The 19663-nt window shown below is 44.0% G+C and overlaps 1 protein-coding gene across 1 annotated transcript in view; it reads right to left on the bottom strand.

The window, feature by feature from the left end:
• Window positions 1–19663, bottom strand: part of myo3a (myosin IIIA) — a 49155-nt gene that overhangs the window by 10383 nt on the left and 19109 nt on the right. Inside the window, exon 3 of the mRNA XM_070880241.1 lies at window positions 6314–6420. Within this exon, the coding sequence (XP_070736342.1) occupies window positions 6314–6420 (107 nt within the window). The remainder of the gene's footprint in view (window positions 1–6313; window positions 6421–19663) is intronic.

Here is a 19663-nt window from a genome sequence, read left to right as displayed (position 1 = left end):
CCTGGTCTCGATTTTAAACTGAGGTGAGTATGGGAGGGGTGGGAAGAAAATACCTTGTGGGGTCCACACTCATGCTCCTCTTGGCCTGACAATGCATTGGCGAGGTCATGATGTTTAAGAGTACATACGAGCATCAGATTTTGGTATTGTGAGATGATATATGGAATTACAAAGATCACAGAACAAGCTCACAACTGTCTAAAAATGTTGCAGCCTTATTGTCAAGTACAAGATAGTTAATATTGCATTCATTTGAGCTTACTTATAAGTGTATATAGTTCTATAAAGATTATTTTGTTTTTCTAAGTGCAATCACTTTTATTAAAAGTGTCTAAATGTACATTTTAAGTAAGTTAAATTGATTTTATATGCTTTGGCATATATCTTCTACCCAATGAAAATTACACTGTGCGAAGCCCTTAGGCCTCTAGATAGTCAAACCTTGGCGACATTCCCAACATTATCATAGCTTAGATAGTTGGTATTGGTCTTGTAGCCACATTTAATGAAACTATAGACAGATAAAATATAAAGACATCATTTTGTCACTGTGACAGTTTATTGTTTTGTAAAATATCCTCTGGGCATTGGAGCGGCTGCAAATGATAAATATTGATGTCAAGGACTTCGACATTCAATACTTAACCTTTTCTCTTTCACACTTACAGAAGCTTAACAGAGAACCAGAGGCCAGATTGAAAATCATTTTTCTGGTAACCACCAGGCTTGAGATTTGCTTAAGAATTTGATGTGCAAAGGTCCTGTAATGCTGGCACTGGGCCACAGTTTCTGAATCATAGAATGATACAGCACAGAAGGAGACCATTCAGCCCAATGTGCCTCTGCTGGCTCTTTGAAAGAACTATCCAATTAGTCCGACTCCCCTGCTCTTTCAACATAGCCCAGCAAATTTTCAAGTATTTATCCAATTCCCTTTTGAAAATTATTATTGAATCTGTTTCCACCACCCTTTCAGGTAGTGCATTCCAGATCATAACAACTCGCTAGGTAATTTGGTGTTTTGCTTATGTCGCCTCTGGTTCTTTGCCAATTACCTTAAATCTGTGTCTTCTGGTTACTGGCCCTGGTCTATAGTTTCCGGCTTTCTGTCTGCCTCCTTTTTTAAAAAGCGCCGTTACGTTTGCGGTTTTCCAATCCGCTAGGATTACAACCAATGCATCCACTATCTCTGCAGCCACTTCTTTTAGGACCCTAGGATGCAAGCCATCAGGTCCAGTGGACTTGTCCACCTTTAGTTCCATTATTTTACTGAGTATTACTTCTATAGTGATAGTGATTGTATTAAGTTCCTCCCTCCCTAGAGCCCCTTGATTATCCACTATTGGAATGTTTTTAGTGTCTTCTACCGTGAAGACCGATACAAAATATTTGTTCAATGTCTCTGCCATTTCCCTGTTTCCCATTATTAATTACCCAGTCTCATCTTCTAGGGGACCAACATTTACTTTAGCCACTCTTTTCCTTTTTATGTACCTGTAGAAACTCTTACTATCTATTTTTATATTTCGTGGTAATTTACTTTCATAATCTATCTTCCCTCTCTTTATTATTTTTTTTAGTCTTCTTTGTTGGCTTTTAAACCTAACCCTAACCCTAACATTGTGGGCCGCCCTGACCTGTGTGAGAACACCACCGCAGGTCGGGGCTATAAATAGAGCTGGAGCACCGGGCCCTGGAACATCGTGGGCGAAAGTGCAGCGAATGAGGGTACGGGGCCCAGTAGAGCCGAGGGGCCAGAGGTAGCACGGGCTAGTCCACACTGCGATATATGTGCACACTAGGTCCGTGCAGCAGAGCAGGTCTCCAGTTGTCCTGGTTCAACCCTTGCCACTGGATAAAGGTCTAGCTCTGTCGAACCTGTGTGGTGGCTGATGTGCAATAGTCACCACACGTTAAAAAAATCCACGCACAGGCATCTTCCACCTCTTCAATTGGAGTTCAGGACTGGAACATCGGGTCCTTCATTGAAATATCTGTGAACTCTTGTGGAAGCAAGTCATCCTCGTTTGAGGGACCGCCTATGATTAAAGGCTTCCCAATCCTCTGATCTCCCACTTCTTGGCTACATTGTATGCCCTTGTTTTCAATTTGATACCATCCCTTATTTCCTTTGTTAGCCACGGATAGTTATCCTTTCTCTCACAGTCTTTCCTTCTCATTGGAATATATTTTTGTTGAGAGTTATAAAATATCTCCTTAAATGTCTGCCACTCCTCATCAACCGTCCCACACTTTATTTTCCCAGTCCACTTTAGCCAACTCTGCCTTCATATCTTTGTAGTCTCCTCTATTTAAGCTTAGGACACTGGTTTGAGATCCAACTTTCTCACCCTCCAGCTGAATTTTAAATTCAACCATGCTATGGTCACTCATTCCTAAATGTTCCTTTCCTAGTAGATCGTTTATTAATCCTGTCTCATTACACAGCACCAGATCTAAGACCGCCTGCTCCCTGGTTGGTTCCGCAACGTACTGTTCAAGGAAACTATCCCGGATACACTGTATGAACTCTTCCTCAAGGCTACCCTGGCCAATTTGCTTTGTCTAATCAATATGAAGGTTAAAATCGCCCATGATTATTGCCGTTCCTTTTTTACAAGCCTCCATTATTTCTTGATTTATACTCCGTCCAACAGTGTAGCTACTGTTAGGGGGCCTATAGACTATGCCCACAGCAACTTTTTCCCCTTGTTATTCCTTATCTCCACCCAAACTGATTCAACATCTTGATCTTCTGAGACAATAATGTTTCTCACTAATGCACTGATCTCATCCTTTCTTAACAGAGCTACCTCACCTCCTTTTCCTTTGTCTGTCTGTCCTTCCGAAGTGTCAAATACCCCATAATATTTAGTTTCCAACCTTAGTCACCTTGCAACCACGTCTCTGTAATGGCGATCAAATCATACCCATTTGTATCTATTTGTGCTGTCAACTCATCTATTTTATTACAAGTGCTGCATGCATTCAGACAGAGATCTTTTAAATTTGTTTTTTTACTGGTTTTTCCGACTTTGACCCCACTTTCTGATTCACTTTTATGTTTATATCTTCCTGTCACGCTCTGGTTTTCATTTCCCCCAGTGCTACCCTGCTCTATTGCCTTCTCCTTAGTCTTTGACCTTTTAAATTTTCGCTCACCTGAACCCTCCCCCTCACTCGTTAGTTTAAAGTCCTCTCGGCGGGAGAGAGCGTGCGCCAAGATTTTTGGAAGCTGCACTGGAGGTCTTGGTGGAAGAGGAGGAAAGGAGGAAAGATGTCCTGTATCTGCAGGGGCACAGGAGGCCTTCCAGACACATGATGAGAAGGTAGTGGGAGCAGATAGCCGCGGAGGTCAATGCCAGGAGTTTAGCCCCAAGAACCTGGATGCAGTGCTGCAAGATGTTTAATGACCTCACGGTCAAGGTCAATGAATGCATCTTCAAATGCCATATCCCACCAACTGCACCACTAGCCTCAGCCACTGCTCAATTCACCACATCCACATCACTCCCCTACCAACAATCTCTGTCAATCAGGACTCATACCTAACATTCATATGCTTCGCCTCACCCTCACACACTTAGCACTGTTGCAAGCCTCACCCACATCTCACATCTTACACACACAAGCAGCTATTCAACCATAATAGCTACATCACCCAAACACATCGCACCAACACTCACTGGCACTCTTCCCTCTCTCTTGCAGGAGAAGGTGGCACACAACCAGAGGCAGCAGGAACTAACTGGAGGGGGAGAGGCACGCCTGCATGGTGCCCCCCCATGGAGGAGACGGTGCTGGCCATTATCATAAGGGCCATTGCTGAGGCCGTGACCACTGGCGGGGCTGCATCCATTGAAAATGACGAAATCATCGATGTTCCCTCAAAAATGTGTGGCTACGCGGATGCGAGGTGTCTGTGAGGTTCCGCGCAGGCGGCTTACCGGCTTTTGCATTGTAAAAAACGTGCATGCGCAAAATCTGAATGGGTCACGCAGCCAGTTAAAGGGCCTGTGCACCAAAAAAAATTAAAGGGAACATTGATCCTCATACCTAATCCTCCTTCTCACATTGCTCTTCCCCCTCAGTCTTTTCTGACTTACAAGCTGCAAATGGTGTAAGCATGCACTTCAAAGCTTTCTCCTCTTCCCTCACCACAAACTATCCCTTTTTCCTTTCAGGTACCCAAGAACTGCACACTATCCAGGCAGTGGAGGAAGACCAAAAAGAGAGTGATGATGAAGACACACCGTCACTTGATTTCATACTCGCAGCCACCAGCTCAGATATGGATGTATCTTACTGGATAGCTTAGAGGCAGGATTTGCATGTGGTGAGACACATGGCAGGGGGAAAGGATAGTGTAGGTGCTAGCTCACCGGAGGTCGAGGTTACACACGAGTTGTGCTGCACAGGACTCAGATGAGAACTTTGATGGGCCAAGTTACAGAAAAAGGCTGATGGGCGTACGCAACAAAATGCTTGGTACTTGCAATCCTTGAAAACCTTCGAGCTCGTTCCGCCTGCTTCTTTTTGGCAAGAGAGAATTAAATTAAGTTATCTCTCTTTGAATATAGAGCCTCAGTGACCTCCCTTATGCAACAGTGCACTGGAGCTGCAAGATATTGTTAATATCTCCAGCCCCAGCCTGGAAGGAGCTGTACACATACAATTTCATAGCCATGGTCACCTTTCCAGCCTCTGGCAATGCAGTCTTTTCCCTGCTTGAAGGTTGGAGTTATGTCTGCAGCAGGTGGCAGATTTCAGTGATGATCTCCTTAGTGAAGTGCAGATGTCTCAAACATTGGTTGTCGCTGAGGTTCAGGTAGACAAATTGCTCCTTGAACACACTGGGCTGATATGGCCTCCAGCTAAAAGTCTTTACCCCCTCCTCCCTTTTCTAGCATCTTGCCCTGCTCTGCGGGGCCTCGACTCCTTCTCCCAGTCATGCTCGATTCCAAGAGGAAGCCTAGTCTGGGAGCAACTGGTTTGTGCAGAAGCCTTGAAGTCAACAAAAAATACCTGCCACACCACTCCCTGTAGATTTTTGAAACTTGAAACAACTATGGAAAACACCAGAAACAATTGTAGCAACAGCCAGAAGAAATAAACCAGCAACTAACCTGTAAGTAGTTGATGACCCCTTTAAATAGTGCTGCTGGGGAATTTTCAACTCTTTTAAAGTAAAGTTAATACAAGTGCCCTCTTATTAAAGGAGCACTAAAACCGAAAAATTAAACAAATTAAACTTTTTGAAACTACAGTCAAATTAAAATTTGGTTGCCGGGGTTGATGATGGACTCCAGTCCCTCCGGTGCCCACCTTTAGTGAAAGGCCGCAAGTGTACCGGTGGACACCATGTGCTGGTGAACCTTCATGCTGTTTAATACTCGTTCAGCTGTGTGAAGTTAAGAGAGGGCGTAAGCTGGAGTGTAGAGCTCCAAAATAGCAATCCTGGCATCAAATCAGTGTTGCACGCTGATTGACGTCAAAACCTGCCTGCTCTGCGTTCTTTTGGCAGACATTAAGTGCGCATGCGCTAACCTCTTTACCAACATGGCGTCTGCCGTGCTTCGGTCCAGAAGTGTGCGCGTGCACCATGGATACCATTTTGGAACCCCAAGGAGACGCGTAGCACCCAAAAAGCGGGCACTACTGAGCCCAATTTCGCCCCACAGACTCAGATTATCACAAGAAGAATAAAAGAGTAAGTTGGAAGACATTTTTCATAAAAGGCTATTTACCACAGACTATAACACAATTTAAAAGGAATTGGATTGGAATATGTAAAGCATATAAAAGGATACAGGGAAAGGGCAGAGAATGAGAGTGAGCATAAAATGCTCCAGGTGAACAGGTAGCACCAGCACAGGCACAATGGGTTGTAATTTCTATGAAATAGCTATAAGCTAACATATTAGATAATGAGGGAGCTCGACAAGGTGGATGCTGAGAGGATATTTCCACTCATAGGGGAAACTAATAGTCTCATAATAAGGGGTCGCCCATTTAAAACTGAGATGAGGAGGAATTTCTTCTCTCAGAAGGTTGTAAATCTGTGGAATTCTCTGCCCCAGGGAGCTGTGGAGGCTGGGTCATTGAATATATTTAAGGCGGAGATAGACCGATTGTTGAGCGATAAGGGAGTAAAGGGTTATGGGGAGCGGGCGGGGAAGTGGAGCTGAGTCCATGATCAGATCAGCCATGATCCTATTGAATGGTGGAGCAGGCTCGAGGGGCCAAATGGCCTACTCCTGCTCCTATTTCTTATGTTCTTATTTGAACATATTTCAACTGCTTGTTGACTTACATGAATGAGATTGTAGTAGGTGCTGTCTTCAGGTGTATTTAAAGTCTTCGGTGGTTGGGTTCGTCTGGGAGTTCTCTGCTGTTTCTGATCACGTCCTTTATTGGGACCTAAAGAAGCAGAAAATAATTAATTTTCCTACACCATCTTCCCCCTCAGGTTTCCCAAGATTAAATATATTTCAGAGGTGATGAAGATATCCTTACACAAGCACTTGTTTAAAGTCTAGTGTAGTACAAGTTCCTACGAATGAAGAAGGAGTTAAATCTTACATTTTGAATCTCATCCTTCCCCCAGTTCGTTCCAGCACAATTCTCCCCACGAGAGACTAGTCCCTTTCCCAACCTCTCCAGCTCCATTTCCCATTTGAGTTTCATCCTACTCCTGGCCTGGCAGAGTGCTCTACTATAAATTGAGTTTAGTACAACCTAAGTGCTGTAAATGGGGGGGGGGGGGAGAATCAGTTTGTCGAGTAGTCTTGATAAACAAACATGTTTTGTTCCCAAACAAGTTATTCATTTAAGTTGAATCCATATTAATTGGTTTCTGATAATCCTTGTTATATGATGATAGTGTTGAGCATGATAGAGATTGCCTGATATATAATGGAAAGCTACTAAAGCTAATAGATATATAGTAGTGAACGGTACCACACATCTTTGGTTTTATGATGGATTACCAGTAAATAAAGCAATTCATCATCAAAAATGTAATAAATAGTTTCATAACTCATTTCTTATTTTTCACACTGTGTCCTCCCTGTGCTATTCACCAACTCCGACTGTGAGTACACTCGGGCAAACTGCCCCGGCCTTTGCTAATGCCACCCTGTGGCCATCTACCAGGAGATGCACAGAAGTGTCCTGCAGTGTCTGGCTATTGCCTCCATCCCTGAGGGAAGCGCCTGTCTTCTGTTGGGCTGTTCACAATTACAGCAAAGGATATCACATGCAGGAAATCACAGACATGAACCTTCTTCCTATCTTTTAGTAACCAAAACTGGGCATCGTGCCTGACCGGAGCAAACTCTAGTTTCAATGTGACTAGCACTGTATTGATTTAGCATTATAATATAGCATTCTATTTAGTTTTCTGATTGCTACGCCACAGTGACTGGACATGTTTAACCCTGCCACTGTCACCTCGTCTGACCTATACATGACTCTGATCAACACAATATGGTTCAGTCTTATTACCCTCTGAAGTGGCCTAGCACATCTCTCAGTTTATACACAATCATTATAAAAACGTTCACCGCCACCTTCACAGGGGAAAGAGGAGTAGGCAAAACCAGCTTTCCAGCTTTAATCATATCCTGAGGACAAATAACAAAAAATGTTTTTACAAAACTTGTTGATCCAGAGAAGTGCATTTGAGGACACATCTTGGAGGACTGGATGTGTTCTGACCCTGTCCCAAATTTGTTAGAGGCCAGTTAAAATCATTTTTTTAGTAATGCTGGGCACCAAGAACATCCCTTCCATCCAGTGCTGCTTGTGTGTAAATATTGGGAAATACATCATGTGAAATGGGGTGGGGACTTTCTGTAACTGGGTCCTGTTCCACATTCCACATGGGCCTGCCCATATTATGTTGCTTCGGTGGCCCCAGGGCTACAGAATTCTGGGTCCTTTCCATGTCATGCTACTAATATCCCTACATCCCTTTCAACATTGTCTTCCTTGGATTTGACTCCATTCATACAGTATAGATATCACCCATTTATTCTCCAAATGTGATTTATTTACCTTATTTCAGTTGCCGTCATTCTGCCCGGTTACAGATTTGATCTAGCTCCATTTGTAAGTCCTTGTCTGCCTCGTCAGACGCTCCCACTCTCCCTCCCTGTGTGCTAGCTCATTGTCTGAACTAACTATATTAGCTGTATTCAAATATAATTGTTTCCTGTAATAATTGGAGATATAACAGGTATAACAATGCTTTGACGGATGATGGTAATTTAAAACTACACTGGTGTTAAATTATTATATTCCTTCATCAGGTATTGTGTTACCAACTAAGCCTTTCACAGGGGTTGTAGAAGAATGCAATAATACACAAATCCAATTAAACATAAATTTCCTGTTGGGAAAAACATTTTGCTCTTCTACATTATTTCTAATTGAGTGGAACAGTCAAGATATAATTACATCAAATAAAAAGGTTAATAAAAAGTGTGAGCTTAGAAACATTACAGGATTTTTAAAATCAGGCTTCAGTACCGTTGGAAATTTGGGCTTTAGGATAACTTTCTTTGTTGAAATCCAGTTCAGGAAGGGAAGTAATATCAGAGAGATTTTCATGGATTGGAGAAAGGAAAATCATCCTTTAAGATTTCTTGACAGGATTCTTGTTTAAGCGAGACAAAAAGGTAAAAAGACCCAAAAATTAAAAAAAATTAAATTCAAAACTTTGAGTTTGGTCGACCTTTTTTATTTCCTCCTTCAAAATAATCCTATCACAGAGCAGGTCTAACCTTTTTTGACATTTCTTGCAAAATAAATACAGGGAATATACAATTGTGCCCACAGATTTTTAGATAGCCTTAATGATTTTGGACTGAGCAATTCACTGAAAATATCCCAAATCTATTTATAGCTGCTAAATTCTGCACTATTTAATGTACATTCTTACGTTTTATTTTGCATAACTCACATATAAAATTCAATGCAGAAACAACCCAATAAATCATGTGACTCGAGCAGGTATCATTGGAGCAGGTTTAAGAGAATGTTGGGGTTCAGTCCATTTTCTATTTCACAGAAAATAATCAGCTCAAATGACATAATTATTCAAATTTTCAATCAATTGATAAAAAATTGAATTGAGGTAATAAATATACCAAAGTTTTAAAACTGATCAGAAGTGATTAATATTTGACAAGGTATTATTTCAACTTTTGTTTGCAATCAAATTACTGTAAACATAGCCTTGAGTGGATTGTAATACATCCTACCATGATTGTTATGGAATCCCTCGAATGAGGAGATTCCAGCCATGCAAGAACAGATGACATATAAACATCTATAATTATATTTAAAATCTTATGCCTGCGCACTCTTTCTTTCAACTTTTTCCATTATAATTTGTCATGCTGAGATAATACCCTCCAGCTGCTGGAGGTGCTGTAAGTTAGCGTGCCATAGCAACATAAGTTTACATAGCCAGTTTCCATTACAAATGTGGGCATAGGAAATTATAATGGTCATATAAAAATAAAGACAGAATGTGTGACTTTAAAATAGGCACTGAATTACATCTGTACATCCTGGTTCAAATATCTTTCAGCCTCTCTCCCCGCTTTGCTTGAGGACTACAGTTGGTCTTCACGATCTATGTACATTATCAACGGACAATGACTAGCAACTATATTAAAAGTCTTATGTCTGCCCACACTTCCTGGAAACTTTACCCATTTTGAATTAATTTACCCACATTTATAATGGAGGTTATCTATGCAAAATTTGTTCATCTGAACTTACACCCAACCCCCCAGTGGAGCTATTGCAGTGCCAGCACAGGCAGCATGGTACACTTACAAAAATAAGGACAGAATACATGACTGAAAATGGGGACTGAATTACATCTGCACACCCTGGACCAATCATCTCCTGTCCTTTAACAACAGTTTACATTTATCTTGAACATTTAATATTGTAAAATGTCCTAAGGCGCTTCACAGGGGCATTTTTTGAGGATGTTTCTAGTAAAGTGGACAAAGGAGAACCAGTTGATGTGGTATATTTGGACTTTCAGAATGCTTTCGACAAGGTCCCACACAAGAGATTAATGTGCAAAGTTAAAAGCACATGGGATTGGGGGTAGTGTGCTGACGTGGATTGAGAACTGGTTGTCAGACAGGAAGCAAAGAGTAGGAGTAAACGGGTACTTTTCAGAATGGCAGGCAGTGACTAGTGGGGTGCCGCAAGGTTCTGTGCTGGGGCCCCAGCTGTTTACATTGTACATTAATGATTTAGACGAGGGGATTAAATGTAGTATCTCCAAATTTGCGGATGACACTAAGTTGGGTGGCAGTGTGAGCTGCGAGGAGGATGCTATTAGGCTGCAGAGTGACTTGGATAGGTTAGGTGAGTGGGCAAATGCATGGCAGATGACGTATAATGTGGATAAATGTGAGGTTATCCACTTTGGTAGTAAAAACAGAGAGACAGACTATTATCTGAATGGTGACAGATTAGGAAAAGGGAAGGTGCAACGAGACCTGGGTGTCATGGTACATCAGTCATTGAAGGTTAGCATGCAGGTACAGCAGGCGGTTAAGAAAGCAAATGGCATGTTGGCCTTCATAGCGAGGGGATTTGAATACAGGGGCAGGGAGGTGTTGCTACAGTTGTACAGGGCCTTGGTGAGGCCACACCTGGAGTATTGTGTACAGTTTTGGTCTCCTCACTTGAGGAAGGACATTCTTGCTATTGAGGGAGTGCAGCGAAGATTCACCAGACTGATTCCCGGGATGGTGGGACTGACATATCAAGAAAGACTGGATCAACTGGGCTTGTATTCACTGGAGTTCAGAAGAATGAGAGGGGACCTCATGGAAACGTTTAAAATTCTGACGGGTTTAGACAGGTTAGATGCAGAAAGAATGTTCCCAATGTTGGGGAAGTCCAGAACCAGGGGTCACAGTCTGAGGATAAGGGGTAAGCCATTTAGGACCGAGATGAGGAGAAACTTCTTCACCCAGAGAGTGGTGAACCTGTGGAATTCTCTACCACAGAAAGTAGTTGAGGCCAATTCACTAAATATATTCAAAAGAGAGTTAGATGAAGTCCTTACTACTCGGGGGATCAAGGATTATGGCGAGAAAGCAGGAAGGGGGTACTGAAGTTTCATGTTCAGCCATGAACTCATTGAATGGCGGTGCAGGCTAGAAGGGCTGAATGGCCTGCTCCTGCACCTATTTTCTATGTTTCTATGTTTCTATGATCAAACCAAATTTGATACTGAGTCACGTAAGGAGATTTTAGGGTCGATGACCAAAAGCTTGGTCAAAGAGGTAGGTTTTAAGTTGTGAGGAGGATGTAAAGACGCTTCAAAGGGATATAGACAGGCGAAGTGAGTGGGAAGAACATGGCAAATAGAATATAATATGGAGAAAGTCATCAACTTTGTTTGGAAAATTAGAAAAGCAGAGTATTTTTTAAATCGTGAGAGATTGGGAAATGTTCAGAGGGACCTTATGCACGAATCACTAAAAATTAACATGCAGGTACAGCAAGCAATTAATAAAGCAAATGATATGTTGGCCTTTCCTGCTCTCTCCTGCTCTCTCGATCTCTGTCACAGCCCACCTAACTCTGGAATTTGTGACCATTCTCTCATATGAGGAGAGACTGGATCGACTGGGCCTGTATTCACTGGAGTTTAGAAGAATGAGAGTATCATGTATCTTACGTTATTATATATAACTGTATCCTAACATGCTATACATGACTGTAATAAGATATGACCTGTAACCACCAGCATACCTTACCACCAGGGGTGCACTTACAAGAGACAGGTATATAAGGACAGGTCTCAGGCAAGTGCAGCATTCCAGAGCTGTGAAATAAAGGTGCAGGTCCAGAGTGACCTTGACTTCACTACATGCCTCGTGTGAATCTGTACTGAGGGGACAGGGCTTTACAGTGGTGACGGGTTACGGGATTACAGAATCCACAGAATGGCGAACAACGGATCAGATGAAAAGTACAATGCGGGAGACAATTGGGAGAACTTTATAGAAAGGCTCCAGCAAAGCTTTGTAACCAAAGACTGGTTAGGCGACGATAAGGCAGACAAGAGAAGAGCCCATCTCTTGACCAGCTGTGGCTCGAAAACATACGCTTTAATGAAGGATCTGTTGGCACCCGAGAAACTAGCAAGCAAGTCGTTTGAAGAATTGAGCACACTGGTAAGAGACCACCTGAAGCCAGCGAGCAGCCTACACATGGCCAGACACAGGGTTCTACAACTACAGACGCTGTGTGGGCCAGAGCATACCCGACGTCGTGGCGGAACTTCAGAGGTTGGCTAGTTTATGTGAGTTCTCCAATGAACTGAGGACAGAAATGCTGAGAGACTTCTTCATTGAAGGAATAGGCCACGCAGGCATATTCCGAAAGTTCATAGAGACCAAGAACCTGACCTTAGAGGCATCAGCACTGGTTGCACAGACATTCTTGGTAGGGGAAGAAGAAACGAGGTTGATTTACAATGCAGGTACGACAACTAACGAAATATCGGAAGAAGAAGTTCACAGCACTAAACAAGCTTCTACCCCCACACACACACAAAACTGGGAGAACACGGTCTCGAAAGCAAGCAGAAGCCATCAAGCTGGTACCCCCATACACAGACAAAACCGGGAGAACAGTCTCTCGATAGCAGGCAGAGGCCATCAAGGGCCACAGGAACGGCCATTCACACCTCATCAACCCACAATGCGAGCAATCAACTACAAGCTGAGAGAAGCTCAAGAGAGATCAGCCAGACGCAGCTCATTCTTTGGGAACTCTTTGAACAATGGAACAGGTCTGTGCTGGAGGTGTGGTGGGGTGAGCACTCATCAAGGGGATGACGATTTCAGCAGGCTGTTTGCAGAAATTGTGAATATACAGGCATTTGGCCCGCATGTGCAAAAAAACGGCAGCTCGGCTGGTATATGAATCAGATGGGTCGGAAAGCGGACAGTACCCGGGACACCGGTGTACAGCGGGTCAACACGATAAATGGCCGCTGCTCCTACAACAGGACGCCTCCTATAATGATGAGGGTCTTACTCAACGGGATATCTGTCAACATAGAGCTGGATACGGGAGCGAGTCAATCTCTCATGGGCACTCAACAATTTGAACAACTGTGGCCGCATAAAAGAGACAGACCAAAACTCACAAGGGTCAACACCACATTAAGGACCTATACCAAAGAAATCGTACCAGTCCTCGGCAGCGCCATGCTCTCTGTCACACACAAAGGGACAGTGAGCCGACTTCCCCTGTGGATTGTCCACGGAGACCCCCCAGCACTGCTGGGGAGAAGCTGGGTGGCAAGACTAAACTGGAAATGGGATGATGTCCATGCCATGTCATTAGAGGAACGGACCTCCTGCTCAACAGTTATAAAGCGATTTGAACATCTCTTTCAGCCAGGTGTGGGCACTTTCAAAGGGGCCAAAGTCAAAATCTACATCACACAGGATGCTAGACCGGTCCATCACAAGGCCAGAGCTGTACCCTATGTGATGAGGGAAAAGATTGAACACGAACTAGACAGGCTTCTGCGGAAAGGCATTATATCACCTGTGGAATTTAGCGACTGGGCAAGTCCCATCGTCCCAGTCATGAAGCCTGATGGATCCGTACAAATCTGTGGGGACTACAAATCTACCATAAACAGAGTCTCCCTACAGGACCAGTACCCGCTGCCCAGAGTGGAGGACTTATTTGCCACATTGGCTGGAGGTAAACTTTTCTCAAAATTAGACCTGCATATATGACGCAAGAATTGACCGAGTAATCCAAGCTACTCACCACCATCAACACATATCGAGGCCTTTTCATGTACAATCGATGCCCATTCGGCATCAGGTCGGCAGCTGCTATATTCCAGCGCAACATGGAGAGTCTGCTCAAGTCCATCCGGGACGGTTGTATTTCAAGACGACATACTTATCACGGGCAGGGACACCGACTCCTATCTGCGTAATTTGGAGGAAGTACTAAAGCGGTTGGATCGGGTAGGCCTACGAGTCAAGAAATCCAAGTGCCTGTTTCTCACACCCGAGGTTGAATTTTTGGGCAGAAGGATTGCCGCTGATGGAATCCGCCCAACAGAGTCCAAAACAGAAGCAATTCGCCTGGCACACAGGCCCCGGAATGTCTCAGAACTGCGCGCCTTTCTCGGGCTACTCAATTACTTTGGGAACTTTATGCAGAACTTAAGCACGCTGCTGGAGCCTCTCCACGTGCTACTCAGAAAGGGGTGCGATTAGTTTAGGGGTTCGCCCAGGAACGCGCCTTCAATAAGGCACGCAACCTTCTGTGTTCCAACAGTAGTTTGACTTTCTTTGACCCAGGTAAAAAGCTAGTTCTCACATGCGATGCGTCAGCGTATGGGGTCGGGTGCGTTTTGCAACATGTCAACAGTGTGGGCAAATTACAACCCATAGCTTATGCCTCCAGGTCACTTTCGCGGGCGGAGCGTGGTTATGGAATGGTAGAGAAGGAGGCGCTCGCGTGCGTGTACGGTGTCAAAAAGATGCACCAATACCTTTTCGGGGCCAAGTTCGCATTAGAAATCGACCACAAGCCCCTCACGTCCCTCCTATCCGAGAGCAAGGCAATAAACGCCAACGCCTCGGTGCAAATTCAACAGTGGGCACTCATGCTGGCGTCCTACGACTATACCATAAGACACAGACTAGGCACAGACAACTGTGCCGACGCGCTCAGCAGGCTACCCCTGGCGACCACGGAAGGGTCTGATGAGCAGGACTGTGAGATAGTCATGGCAATCAATGCCTTTGAGTCCAGAGGTTCGCCCATGACGGCTCGCCAAATCAGAGCCTGGATGGCCAGCGACCCCACGTTATCCTTAGTAAAAAGATGTCCTAACCGGTGACTGGGCAGAGGCTCGCGATGCCTGCCCCGAGGAATTAAAACCCTTTCACGGGCGCATGCATGAGCTATCACTACAAGCAGACTGCCTGATGTGGGGCAGCCGAGTAGTCATGCCTCTGCGAGGCAGAGAGGCATTTGTCCGGGAGCTCCACCGGGGATCGTTCTCATGAAGGCCATAGCCAGATCCCACATCTAGTGGCCTGGTATTGACGCGGACTTGGAGCTCTGCGTCCGAAGGTGCACCATTTGTGCCCAACTCAGCAATGCCCCCAGGGAGGCTCCACTGAGCCCCTGGCCCTGGCCTACCAAACCGTGGTCACAAGTGCACGTAGACTATGTGGGCCCATTCATGGGCAAAATATTCCTCGTAGTTGTAGATGCATTTTCAAAGTGGATCGAATGCACCATTTTAAACTCGAGCACAACCTCCACCACTGTGGAGAGCCTCGCAACCATGTTTGCAATGCACGGACTCCCTGACATATTGGTCAGTGACAATGGTCCGTGCTTCACCAGCGCAGAATTCCAAGACTTTATAATTGACCACGGCATAAATCACGTCAAGACGGCACCGTTCAAGCCGGCCTCCAACGGCCAGGCGGAGAGAGCAGTGCAAATCATTAAACAAGGCATGCTTAAAATCCAAGGTCCCACGCTGCAGGGTCGCCTGTCATGACTGCTGCTGGCATACAGATCTCGTCCGCACTCACTGACTGGGATCCCCCCCACGCAACTGTTGATGAAAAGGACTTTAAAAACAAGGCTCTCATTAATCCTCCCAGACATGCACGAAATCGTTGAGGCAAAGCGCCGTAAGCTGACTGAGTACCATGACAGAAATTCGAGGGGGAGATGGAATGAGATAGGGGACAAAGTGTTTGTACTAAACTATGGCAGGGGTCCCAAATGGCTTGCAGGTACAGTAACAGGCAAGGAAGGAAACAGGCTACTGGTAGTACAAATGGACAATGGAAAAACCTGCCGGAGGCATGTAGACCAAGTCAAAAGCAGATTTACCAACAACACTGCGGAACCAGAGGCAGACTACAATGTGGAACTCGCACCACACCTGGTGGACAGACAGAGGGAACAACCTGAGGAAAGGGCAATCCCAACAGACAGCCCAGGCGAGTCAACAACAATCACACCAATCGAAACAGACAGCCCAGGCGAGAAACCAGCAACCACACCCAAAGAAAAACAGACACCAAGGCAAACAACTGAACCACAACTCAGACACTCCACGCAAGAGCGTAGACCACCTGAGAAACTGAACCTATAAAGACAATAAGATCTTGGGGGAGGGTGATGTTATGAATCTTACATTATTATATATAACTGTATCCTAACATGCTATACATGACTGTAATAAGATATGACCTGTAACCACCAGCATACCTTACCACCAGGGGTGCACTTACAAGAGACAGGTATATCAGGACAGATTTCAGGCAAGTGCAGCATTCCAGAGCTGTGAAATAAAGGTGCAGGTCCAGAGTGACCTTGACTTCACTATATGCCTCGTGTGATTCTGTACTGAGGGGACAGGACTTTACAGAGAGTGGATCTCATAGAAACATATAAAATTCTGACGGGACTGGACAGGTTAGATGCAGGAAGAATGTTCCCGATGCTGGGGAAGTCCAGAACCAGGGGTCACAGTCTAAGGATAAGGGGTAAGCCATTTAGGACTGAGATGAGGAGAAACTTCTTCACTCAGAGAGTTGTTAACCTGTGGAATTCTCTACCGCAGAGAGTTGTTGATGTCAGTTTGTTCGATATTTCAAGAGGGAGTTAGATATGGCCCTTACGGCTAAAGGGATCAAGGGGTATGGAGAGAAGGCAGGAAAGGGGTACTGAGGTGAATGATCAGCCATGATTTTATTGAATGGTGGTGCATGCTCAAAGGGCCAAATGGCCTACTCCTGCACTTATTTGCCATGTTTCTATGTTTCTATGTTTATTACAAGAGGATTTGAGTATTTGAGTAAATATGTCTTACTGCAATTATATGGGGCCCTGGTGAGACCACACCTGGAATATTGTGTACAGTTTTGGTCTCCTTCCATAAGGAAGGAAGGATATACTTGCCATAGAGGGAGTACAACGAAGGTTCACCAGACTTATTCCTAGGATGGGGGGATTGTCCTATGAGGAGAGACTAGGCATTTATTCTCTCGAGTTTAGAAGAATGAGAGGTGATCTCATTGAAACATACAAAATTCTTACAGGCTTGACAGGGCAGATGCAGGGAGAATGTTTCCTCTGGCTGGGGAGACTAGAACCAGGGGTCACAGTCTCAGAATAAGGGTAGGCCATTTAGGACTGAAACGAGGAGAAACCTCTTTACTCAGAGGGTGGTGAATCTTTGGAATTCTCTACCCAGAGTGTTGTGGAAGCTCAGTCTTTGAATATATTCAAGACAGAGATGGATAGATTTTTGGATATTAAGGGAATCAAGGGATATGGGGATAGTGCAGGAAAGTGGAGTTGAGGTAAAAGATCATTGAATGGCGGAGCAGGCTCGAGGGGCTAAATGGCCTACTCCTGCTTCTATTTCTTATGTTCTTAAGGAGCATCTTAAAGGAGAAGAGAGAGGTAGAGAGGCAGATTTAGGGAGGGAATTCGAATGATTATGACACAGGGAGCTGAAACCACGGCTGCCAATGGTGGAGCGATTAATACCACTTCACCTGAAGACTACATTTAGTCTCCAATCCCTGTGTGTAACACCATGGGAGATTAATCAGTAAAAATCACCCATTATCCCTGTGCTCGCTGACCTACATTGGCTACCGGTCCAGCATTGCCTCGATTTTAAAATTCTTATCCTTAATTTCAAATCCTTTGAAGGCCTCACCCCTTCTCATCTCTGTATCCTCCTCCGGCCCTACAACCCTCCGAGAGTGCTGTGCTCCTCCAATTCTGGCCTATTCATATCCCCGATTTTCATCATTCTACCTTGGTGGCTGTGGCTTCAGCTGCCTGGGCCCTTAGCTCTGAAATTTCCTCCTCTCTCTCTCATGCTTTAAGATGCTCCTTAAAACTTACCTCTTTGGCCAAGCTTTTAGTAACCTTTCTTAATATCTGCTTATAAGTATTGGAAGGCAATTTAATTGCGGGAGACATTAATGGTGTCAGATTTTGTTTGATAACATTGCTGTGAAGCACCTTGGGACATTTTACTATGTTAAAGGTGTTATATAAATGCAAGTTGTTGTTGTTCTGCGATTCAAATTTGTCTCCATCTGCTATTGTCTATGCTGCAGCTGACAATAACAAAGAGAAGAAAAAACATCAGGTGGCAACATAATTTAGGCCTCTTGCTCTTTAAGCCTTCCATTTTTCCTTTTGCCTTGACAATGGCTTCCTACTATTGGTGCCAGTGGGAATAAATGTGAACCTCCCAGTGACTTGACCTACCATTACTATCAGGTTATTTTTTTTAATCACTTATAGTGAGCACCACTCCTGGTTATCCTGTAAAAAAAAAAATCAGATAATGTGCCTCATTCTCAGAAGAACATAACTCATGCACTGGAAGCATTTCCAACCAACCTTTACTCGACCCTCAAGCTTTGCTGAGAGACTGATGGACTTGTGTAGATTGAAGGTGTAATGTATATAATGACTCAAAAGACTTGTTACTGTAAACTCACTCAGGTGCAAACCTGGTTCAACTTTATTCGCGCCCAAAGTGCGCACATGACATGGTACTTGCTCTTGTATACCAGGGCCCGCGCACACGCACGTACAGCCTGATGACCTCCGACAGTGGCGCCCCCTGGTGTCTAGTGACCCCAAACATCAATACATAAGAACAGGATAGGCATTTCTGCTGTGAACTGTTAGCCACCAGGAGCTGCATTGATGCTGTGGTAAATAGCGTCACTTACCAACAATCAGAGAAGGGCATTTGATTCTGTAACTTAGCTGGATGTGAATCAATGCTCTGCTGAGCAGTGAAGAAAATTTAACTTTGGAGCATCACAAAAGACCTCAGCAAAAACCTCAGAAGCACAAAGGTATTTATAATTGTTAATTCTATGTAAACAACCAGAAGAAACCATTTGACAGTCAAACTAATCTGAATTTAATGCAGTAAAATCAAGTCAGAAATATTGTGACATTGTCTTCATGGAAAAAAAAGATAAATCTCATCCCTTTAGGGAGAGCAGCCATAATAGTTATGTTTTATTTCAATCAGAGTCAGTGCTTTTTGTCAATTTATGTCAGTGTGCAAGTTGCAAAATGAAAAAATCTTTATCAAACATTTTATCAATGGAATACCATGCCCCTTTAATATGGCTTAATTTAAGACTTGGTAACTAGAAATTCACTGCTCCTGACAAAAAGAAGCACAATTGCGTCAAAACGATCACCTGGGGATGTCAAAAGGGGTCAGCATAATCTGCACAACTCCATCTGTTCAGAAGACTTTATTCTGGAACTGAGCCTCAATAGAGAGTCCTGTCCGGACATCTTAATGTAGATTTGATTGTAACTTAAATGATCTCAAACATGCTGATAAATGGCTTTTGTTCTCTTTATGACGACATGTTCTCTTTTTTTTAAATTTCTAAACCTCAACATATAAATTTTAGTTATCCACCCTCAAATGGTGCAATTATTTTGTGAGGCAGAGTAATAATTTGAATCTCATCCTTGTTTTCAAATCCCTTCATGGTCTCGCCCCTCCCTATCTCTGTAATCTCCTTCAGCCCCACAACCC

The sequence above is a fragment of the Pristiophorus japonicus genome, chromosome 5 (genome assembly GCF_044704955.1).
Source record: "Pristiophorus japonicus isolate sPriJap1 chromosome 5, sPriJap1.hap1, whole genome shotgun sequence".
Taxonomy (NCBI): domain Eukaryota; kingdom Metazoa; phylum Chordata; class Chondrichthyes; family Pristiophoridae; genus Pristiophorus; species Pristiophorus japonicus.
Note: the sequence above shows the minus strand (reverse complement) of the source record. Positions and strands in the feature narration are given on the sequence as shown.